The sequence below is a fragment of the Barbus barbus genome (genome assembly GCF_936440315.1).
Source record: "Barbus barbus genome assembly, chromosome: 24".
In the NCBI taxonomy this organism is placed as follows: Eukaryota; Metazoa; Chordata; class Actinopteri; order Cypriniformes; family Cyprinidae; genus Barbus; species Barbus barbus.
The window spans coordinates 9,379,682-9,389,623 of record NC_136752.1 but is presented as its reverse complement, the minus strand read 5'-3'; the positions used below and the strand labels follow the sequence as shown (position 1 = coordinate 9,389,623).

The window sequence follows — 9,942 nt, the reverse complement described above, 5'->3', positions numbered from 1 at the left end:
TTTTGCATATTTACAGCCAGCCCTAAGCTCTGAATATGAACGAGGAGTCTGAGTTTGTCGTTGAGCAGCGCTCTCTCTGATTGGGCTAAGACTTGCCAGTCGTCGAGATAGTTAAGGATGCGCATTCCGCTCTGCTTCAGAGGAGAGAGAGCAGCGTCCATGCATTTTGTAAATGTGCGAGGGGCCAGAGATAAGCCGAAGGGCTGGACCGTGAATTGGTACGCTATCCCCTCGAATGCAAATCTCAGGAAGCGCCTGTGGCGGGGGGCTACCTGAATGTGAAAATAAGCATCCTTTGAATCCATGGAGATAAACCAATCTCTCGGCCTGATATGTGAGAGGATTTGTCTCAGCGTAATCATTTTGAACGAGCGCTTTAAAAGTGCTCGATTCAGTGGCCTCAGGTCCAAGATTGGGCGGAGTCTGCCGTCTTTCTTTGGCACCAGAAAATAATGACTGTAGAAGCCGCTCTCGTGGTCTGTGAGAGGTACTGCCTCCACAGCGCGCTTTGCGAGAAGATTGTGTATCTCCTCTCGCAGAACTGAGGCATTCCGCTCCCGTACAGTGGACATTAACACACCGTTGAAACGGGACGGTCTGCAGAAGAACTGAAGCATGTAGCCATTCTTTTTTGATTTCATAACCCACTCTGATACCCCTGGTAGTGCCTGCCACACTTCTGTTACAGCGGGCGAGGCGGACTGCACACCGTGAGGGATAACTCGCCATTGAGGGACGGGGAGTTTAATACCACACGAGTGTGAGAGTGAGTGATGGGGGAGAGGGGAGCGAGAGGAGGAAAATTGCCCTGATATTGAGGTGAGTTTTGTATTTTTTGCGACTTTATTGCACTGCATGGTGGAACAGTCAAAACACAATCATCACAATTGCTCTCGCCACCCGCAACAGGCAGGGGGGGCGTGGTGAGCACACTCAGCGGAGCGAGCGGACTTCTTCAGTGGCTCGTCTTCGGCGCTGGGTGCAGCTTTCCTCCTCCAGCATCAGGAACGCGGTTTTGATTCCAGTGCCGGTGGTCCGCCATTTCTGTCATGGCGGGGTCTCTGGCCCTTCGAGCCCTGATGGCGCTTTGGCCACGGTTGTCTTGACCTCACCGCCGGCTCATGTTCACGCCGAAGAGCAGCAGAAGAGGCGTGCGGTCTTCCAGCATGCTGCGCTGAGGAGGAGCGGGACCGAGCAGGAGGTTTCGCGCCGGCGCGCTTTGGCAGGAAGTGGCTAATGGCCTTCGACTGCTTCTGCGCTTCAACAAAGTGCTCCGTGAACATCTCCACCACTGCGCCGAAGAGACCTGAGCTTGACATCACTGTGATGGAGGTCCCCCACGTCACTGCCGTGGGGTGCAGTGTAATCCAGCGGGCTGTCGGACCACCCCTCTCGCAGACGCTGCCACAGAAATGGCATCCTCCTCCTCTTCAGTGCCCTCCATGACAAAAAGACAACACATCCTGAGCGTCGGAGGAGGGGCGGAGATCAGCAGTCATGAAGCACACTGGAAGGGGGTGAGGAACGTGTGGGCACTGAGCCGGTGTGGGCTCGTCACCTGATCCTGACAGATCCGCATCAGAAACTCGCAGCACTTTCCTCCTTCGCTCGAAAGAGTCTGCAGAAGAAGAGCGCAGCAGAGCTAGTTGGGCGAGTTCATCGCCTTGGACGATGGCCACATGGAGCCTGAGAGTCCGGAGACTCATATCTCTGCAGTGGGGGCAGTCCGACCCCCCAAGCGCCGCCTCTGCGTGGGCGCGACCCAGGCAGGAGACGCACGATTCACGGTCATCAGAAGATTCGATTGGCTCTGCACAGGAGAGGCAATCGTGAGTCATCTTTGCTTCCGAAACTCATCTGAACACAGCAGTGGAAGAGCAGGCGTGTCCGCTGCAGCGTGTAGATCCCGGTGGGTAGTTTTTTCTTGTTGCTAGGTTTCTTGCTTCTAGTAGAAGGTTGGCTGAAGGAAAAGATTCTGAATGAATGACGTGCAAGCACTGCCTTATATAGAGTGGGATTCCTGCTCATATGTTGCGTGCTTGAAAGCCATTGGCCAGTTTCACTGGCGTGATTCAATAAGGCTTCAATAGTATTAGAGGAAAAGGTATTTCCCAAAGCAATGTAGAGTGACAGAATTACTTTTGTGAAATAAAGGAAACACAAACAGGATGCCGCTTTCTCAAGAGTGCATCGCAAAAATGAACCGAAATTCTGCATATAGGCTGCTAATTGTTGCCGTTTTTTTTCTTTCGTTTTGCTAATTCATTGATTATTTAGAAAAAATATATTTTGCATATGGGCCTGTTTCTTTTATATTTAATAGCTTATGTTTTTCTCTGTTTGCAGAATCACTGCAGGTGCTTGGCGTGTGAATCCTCAAGATCATGTTGTTTATACTGCTTTTTGCGTGTGTATAAAATTAATTTAGGTATTTTTAATGGGTCAAACCTATCAATTTAAATTTATTTTAATTGTAATTTAACATAATCTTTTCAGTTAATGGTTAATATGGCTTAACGACCGTCGGTTAGGAGAAATAAATAACTGAAATGAACATTCCTATTTCCAATAAACATTAATCAGAAAAAATAATAATAATACAACTGCAACTGTTTATGATCACTGCTTGATTATCAACAGTGGCCTATCTATCTAGTCTATAACAAAGTACAAAAAAAACTAACAAAAACATGACACTTAACACAAATTATTGTAGGCCTATACAATTTAATAATAGGCTGTTTTGTTTCAAATGGATGAAGATCACTCTACTAGCCTAGCCTATAATTTACGCAATAGAATAAATTATGTATGGTAACAGCTAAAGGGCATTTAATTTTATTTTTTTGTAACACACCAAAACTTATGCGACAATTTTTTGGGATGACGTCATTACGCACACCATTTTATCGGTAAAAGGCCAGTTGAATGGAAACAGCTGTAGACAGCAAATTTTGCACATTGTTTTTTTTTACGCATATTCTCTCTGTCGATAACAAATTAGCGCAAAATCTGGATGGAAACTTGATTTGTTTCTCCTGATAATTCAGGTATGTTCTCATTAAAAAGGTGAAAATGTGTTATAATGATTGTAAAAAAAAAAAACATGCGGGTACACTATGTATTTGAAAGCGAACAGCTTATTTACGGTGATTAATTGAGTAGATTGATCCAGATGAAAGTACCTGTAAAATGACAGTTCCGATTCTCCTGTAAATAATAATAAATTTATTTCAGTATGTGATAATTAAACAGAAAACGACTCAGAAAATTTAAATGTATGTTTGTTTAGAGTATGTATATAGTTTATGAGAGTGACTGCTAATTTGTGTCAAGTGTAACCACACTCAAAAAAAGGAAATTAGCTGGTTATTACATTAAAACAAGCGTAACGTGTAATTTTAACAAAATTATTTCATGTTTCAAAGGTGAACGTGATAAAATAATGTAGGATAAGCATGAAATTCAACAAATTAACATTTGTTAAATTCAGTCATGTTGAGATAACGTGATTCAATATAGTCAGACTGATCTTGCACCGAAAATGGATTAGCGAGATCACGCGAGATGACAAACCGCGTGCTTCGGAAAATAACGAGATTATCACATGAAGAACTTGCCTGGCGTGCCTGGAGTTCATTTGGAAAAGGTAAGATAAAATCTGTTTTCATCCATCTACAAAACGATGTGTATAAAATCATCAGCAGACTGTCCATCATTTTCAGCAATATTTGGTTATGCTTGTTTGTTATTTTTGTACTCAGGCCGTTAATGTCATGCTGGCACATTCATGCTTACATACGTGACGATAGTTGGCTCGCAGTTAAAGGATAATTCCGGTATTTAGCACTTTGAGTCTCTTTTCTGGTTTATGGATGAACTAGAGTAGTGGACACAGAAATGTTGACGATGAGTCCTGTCTCGACTTTTTGACTCGTTTAGATTCGCCTTTGACCGCTTCAGTGGCTGGCTACGAGCATTCACAAACATGTCCTTAAAACAACCCTTAACGTTCGTGTTCAAAACTGTGCAACTCACCGAGTGGCTAGTGGTGTTCGTTGATGATTAAAAACAAATATATCGGCGCAATGTATGATTTCAATCCGTGTTATTTGCTATAGTGGAACTATTTTTTCAGATACCTCACAACTGCGTATAAACTTCCGCTCGATATTTGAGTCTGAAGCGCAGTAATATCAACGAGCACTGAGTCCTCCAACAGAAATCAATGGGATTTTACAAAATGCCAAATAAAACACGACAGAAACTGCATTTCGCTACGCTATTTGTTTTTAATCATCAACGAACACCACTAACCACTCGGTGAGTTGCACAGTTTTGAACACGAACGTTAAGGGTTGTTTTAAGGACATGTTTGTGAATGCTCGTAACCAGCCACTGAAGCGGTCAAAGGCGAATCTAAACGAGTCAAATAGTCGAGACATTACCCATCGTCAACATTTCTGTGTCCACTACTCTAGTTCATCCATAAACCAGAAAAGAGACTCAAAGTGCTAAATACCAGAATTATCCTTTAAATAAAAACTCACTACCACATACAAATTATTTTGCCTGTTTTTTTTCATCATGTAATTCTTCTATACATGAACAAAAACAGTGTATCAAATGTCTGTTTGCGGTAAAGTAACTTATTACTGATCTTTTTGGAAATAACCGGGCCGGTTTGGGAGCCTCTCTCCTTGTCTTTCTCTCAGACAATAACACACACACACACCCCATACTTTTTTTTTCCTTTAATAAGACAATATACCTTTATTCGAATGGAATAACTAACACTGAACTCATGATTACAACAGACAGGCCCTTGGTATGGCTTAGTTGAAGTATTTCACCGACTCAGCTAAACAATTTTAATGTCAATTGGTTATTTGATTACATTTGCATTATTATGAATATGGATCAAGTTAGTGATAGCTGTTTTACAGTAATACTGTAAAGATTGTGTGCTATAAATATGCATGTAATGCACATCAGTAAAAAAATCTTTGTCCTTGTTCATTTTATTTTTTGTCACAGGATGTCGATGAAAGCACTCAAATGGCCATAGCGGAGACAGTATTTGGAATCTTTGTCATTCGACAAGAAGGCGCAGAGCCTGGCGATGACCCCGCGGATGTTGGTATTGTCCTGGAGGGGGTGGAAGTGATGAGTGAGTTGGGCAATGTAGCTTTTGCTGTGGTGATGTTGCTGGGGCTTGTCTACGCGCTAAACCTGAGCTACCCCCAGGAGCTCAAGTACACTTTTGAGGTTCTGCAGAAGATCATTATGGAATTGGATGGAAACAAACTATCCAACAAAGGACAAGTTCTCAAAACACTGCTTTCCCGTTAAGAAACATCGCCATAGCAAAAGCTACACCAGAAAAGTTGTACCTTCTGTTTTGTTGTTTAGGTACTCCAGCACATTAAACTACAGGTGTAAGTGCAAATCTTGAAGGGGAATGTGAGTATAAAGGCAGGGCCCCATTTCCCAGTACAGGTCCTTTTCAAAAAATTAGCATATTGTGATAGTTCATTATTTTCTGTAATGTACTGATAAACATTAGACTTTCATATATTTTAGATTCATTACAACACAACTGAAGTAGTTCAAGCCTTTTATTGTTTTAATATTGATGATTTTGGCATACAGCTCATGAAAACCCAAAATTCCTATCTCAAAAAATTAGCATGTCATGAAAAGGTTCTCTAAACGAGCTATTAACCTAATCATCTGAATCAACTAATTAACTCTAAACACCTGTAAAAGATTCCTGAGGCTTTTAAAAACTCCCAGCCTGGTTCATTACTCAAAACCGCAATCATGGGTAAGACTGCCGACCTGACTGCTGTCCAGAAGGCCATCATTGACACCCTCAAGCAAGAGGGTAAGACACAGAAAGAAATTTCTGAACGAATAGGCTGTTCCCAGAGTGCTGTATCAAGGCACCTCAGTGGGAAGTCTGTGGGAAGGAAAAAGTGTGGCAGAAAACGCAGCACAACGAGAAGAGGTGACCGGACCCTGAGGAAGATTGTGGAGAAGGACCGATTCCAGACCTTGGGGGACCTGCGGAAGCAGTGGACTGAGTCTGGAGTAGAAACATCCAGAGCCACCGTGTACAGGCGTGTGCAGGAAATGGGCTACAGGTGCCGCATTCCCCAGGTCAAGCCACTTTTGAACCAGAAACAGCGGCAGAAGCGCCTGACCTGGGCTACAGAGAAGCAGCACTGGACTGTTGCTCAGTGGTCCAAAGTACTTTTTTCGGATTAAAGCAAATTTTGCATGTCATTCGGAAATCAAGGTGCCAGAGTCTGGAGGAAGACTGGGGAGAGGGAAATGCCAAAATGCCTGAAGTCCAGTGTCAAGTACCCACAGTCAGTGATGCTGGTGCTGGTCCACTGTGTTTTATCAAGGGCAGGGTCAATGCAGCTAGCTATCAGGAGATTTTGGAGCACTTCATGCTTCCATCTGCTGAAAAGCTTTATGGAGATGAAGATTTCATTTTTCAGCACGACCTGGCACCTGCTCACGGTGCCAAAACCACTGGTAAATGGTTTACTGACCATGGTATTACTGTGCTCAATTGGCCTGCCAACTCTCCTGACCTGAGCCCCATAGAGAATCTGTGGGATATTGTGAAGAGAAAGTTGAGAGACGCAAGACCCAACACTCTGGATGAGCTTAAGGCCGCTATCGAAGCATCCTGGGCCTCCATAACACCTCAGCAGTGCCACAGGCTGATTGCCTCCATGCCACGCCGCATTGAAGCAGTCATTTCTGCAAAAGGATTCCCGACCAAGTATTGAGTGCATAAATGAACATAATTATTTGAAGGTTGACTTTTTTTTGTATTAAAAACACTTTTCTTTTATTGGTTGGATGAAATATGCAAATTTTTTGAGAGAGGAATTTTGGGTTTTCATGAGCTGTATGCCAAAATCATCAATATTAAAACAACAAAAGGCTTGAACTACTTCAGTTGTGTTGTAATGAATCTAAAATATATGAAAGTCTAATGTTTATCAGTACATTACAGAAAATAATGAACTTTATCACAATATGCTAATTTTTTGAAAAGGACCTGTATATCAGTGTTCAGTTCATCTGGAGGTTTTTTGTGCTCTGTTTTTATTAAAAAATGTTCTCTCTGATGCAAGGTCCAGTCTATTGGCACTTAAGGAAAGCTGTATGCTGAATTATTTTTTCAGTTTCTCATAAAAAATTAAAGGGATAGTTCGGCCTATCCTTTTAAGACTAAGCTATGTTTAATTTTTTTTAAGTTTAAACATTTACAAATTTCGGGAGTTAAACTTTATTGTAAGATCTCCATTTGTCTTGTTTTTACCCTTGATGCCAACCATGCTGTAGACATTGTTGAAACTTGTTTAAAAAATGTCCCTACGTTTCAATGTAAAAAATTTAAATATATATTTATACAAAACATGTTCTAACTTTGGTAAATATTTTTTATTAACTTCTGTGTGAGTTCACCATCACATAAAACCACAGGTGCAAGATGTACAAAGTGCAAATGTTAAGAGTAGATTAAGTGGGATGCGAGTGAGAGGGCCCATTTCCCTGTATTCTCATAATAAACTTGAGATATATTTCCTTGTGTTATCAACAAGCAACTCAACTGTGTAAAACAATGTGCATTATAATTTTGGAAATACAATTTGATTGCACCTTTTCTCATTTGTTGTGTGTTGTTTCCACCATTAGAGTTTGTTAAAAAGGTTTTAATTTATTCAACTCAAAAGCTATTCTTTGAAGTAATGTAATTAAATCATGGAAAGGATTTCCATGTGATTAAATGGCTTTCTTTCAGCATTAAGCACTTTTGTTAGGCTAACTTAAATAAATTAGTTGGTCCAAAACATTGCTAATTAGTTGGGCTGACACTATTAAATTAAGCTGTGCCCAACCATAGTAAATAAGTTGAATCAAACTTAATAAATTAAGTTGACCCAACGTAAGTACATTCAATTGGAATAACAGAATTGCATAATGCTGAAATAAAGCAAGTTAATCATGTGGAAATCCTTTCCATGATTTTTTTATGTTCATTCAAAGAGTAATTTTTTTGAGTGCATTACAATTTGAATTATACATTTGTAACCGCTGTGTGATGAATTGAAGGAGGTACAGGGTATCATTTCATATGGTTAGAAACTGCTTCCACAGAAGACATAAGGGCTTATTAAAGGAGTTATGATGAAATGTGTTTTATAAAAGCAAGTGTACATACAGGAAATTAATATCTGAAGATTTTATGGCTGTAAACAAATACAGAATGGTACAAAACTGTATTTCTGATTATATGAAATGTGATTTGAGATTACAACTATATGGGCTAATTGTGAAAGCATTGAAAAAGATTTCAGTATTATACTGTTACCATGAATGACAAATGTTAATAAAGAGACGCTACCAAGCTGCGCCTGCGGAAAGACACTGAAGTTTGCGTGTGCATTTGTTTCTCCTGATAATTCAGGTACTTTTAATCTGCTTGCGTGTTCCGTGCCTGGGACCCGTAACATCTGCTGAGCTCAGTGGCTTCACTGTGGCTTTTGTTTGGTCTCTGTGACTTTATCCTGACAGATGAAGAGCCCCAAACACACAGATCACGGTCACTGGGGTAGAAAGAGTAAATGGCACATTGCTCACCTCTGCTTATCACAGCCAGCTCTTTCCACCCTCATGAGCCTCAATGTGCCATTATAAACAGATCTGGGGTCTGGATGCATTGCCGGTTCTGTCAGACCCTGGGTCCGCATATGCTTACCTATAGATATGGTAAGGTCAGTATATCAAATAAGATGTCTGAATACACATCTTTCAAAAAACAGCAGGTGGACAACAACCAGATGAGTTTTTCCGGATGGTTGGGTAAATTCAAGACAATGGCAGTATATCATGACTCAATGAAATGATTAACAAAGCACCAAAGATTGTCAATGAATAAGGACATCTGAATGGTGAACTATTTTCTTCAAGTTAACAATAAAAAATTATGTTCTGGTAAAAATTGGTTCCTAAAAATAACAAATATTTGGTTGAAACAGAACCTTGATGTCATTGAAATGAGTTTACAGATACCATAAAAATGAATGACAGGTACTATAAACTGAATCCTACCTGTCACAAAATTGTCTGTGACTTTTCTTATAAAACAGCAATTTTATGTGTAAACAGCAAAAATATATCAATCCAAAATGAATGTTTAATGGCAGACATGTTGAAGCCAAGAGCGTGTCGAACTGATAAGCTGCGATCGATCACAAACTTATATACAGTACTGTTTGGTGATTTAAATTTAATAAGAATATTATTATTTAAAAATCCATTGATTCTTACTGTTACAGGTTTGTTTTGACTGCTTTGAAGCTCTCTGGCTCCGAAAAGCCATTCATTTATAAAATGACAGATTTTATTGATACTGACCCTGTTAATCCATCTTAAACCCGGCTCACACTGTGCGATTTTGGCCACGATTTGATCGTCTGAGACAAATTTTCCTATAAAAGATTCCTATAATACTAGGCTAAAATCGGTTGTCTAGATCACTGGTTTGACATGTTCACCGACAGCCGATTAATGGCCGTTGCGATCATTTTTTTCCTCCGATTAAATTCTGGCAGTGTCAGAAGATTTCAGACACTTTCCTGCAGTGTGACATCTCCTACGACGACCATCAAACCAATAACTAATAGGAGCACTGAACTTGATGATGCAATTAGTGCGACAACTTCAAACTTCAACTTCGTTATTTGTAAAAACAATATATGTACAAAGTAAAGTTTACTTAAAGTTTATTTATTAAGGGGCAGGATGTTTAAACTCGAATAACAAAATTACCTCAAGTTCGCTCTGTAGAACTGGAAGTCCATAAAGTCCTCTTTTGCCCAGCCATGACTTGCTCCACACACGTCGTCTTTTTCA

General features: G+C 40.5%; 1 protein-coding gene across 1 annotated transcript; it reads left to right on the top strand.

The window, feature by feature from the left end:
• The first annotated feature begins 3,454 nt into the window (after window positions 1–3,454).
• On the top strand, window positions 3,455–5,609 carry LOC306843449 (uncharacterized protein). Its single transcript, XM_079374966.1, has 2 exons — window positions 3,455–3,649; window positions 5,038–5,609. Exons 1-2 carry the CDS (start codon window positions 3,608–3,610, stop codon window positions 5,350–5,352), a joined length of 357 nt encoding a protein of 118 aa, XP_079231092.1. The 5' UTR covers window positions 3,455–3,607; the 3' UTR covers window positions 5,353–5,609.
• The last annotated feature ends 4,333 nt before the right edge of the window (window positions 5,610–9,942 follow it).

Excerpts from the sequence above, each read along its gene's own strand:
- LOC306843449 (XM_079374966.1), top strand. The coding sequence starts at position 3,608 with ATGAAGAACTTGCCTGGCGTGCCTGGAGTTCATTTGGAAAAG. Across the intron at positions 3,650-5,037 it reads CTGGAGTTCATTTGGAAAAG|GATGTCGATGAAAGCACTCA; the intron begins GTAAGATAAAAT and ends TTTTTGTCACAG.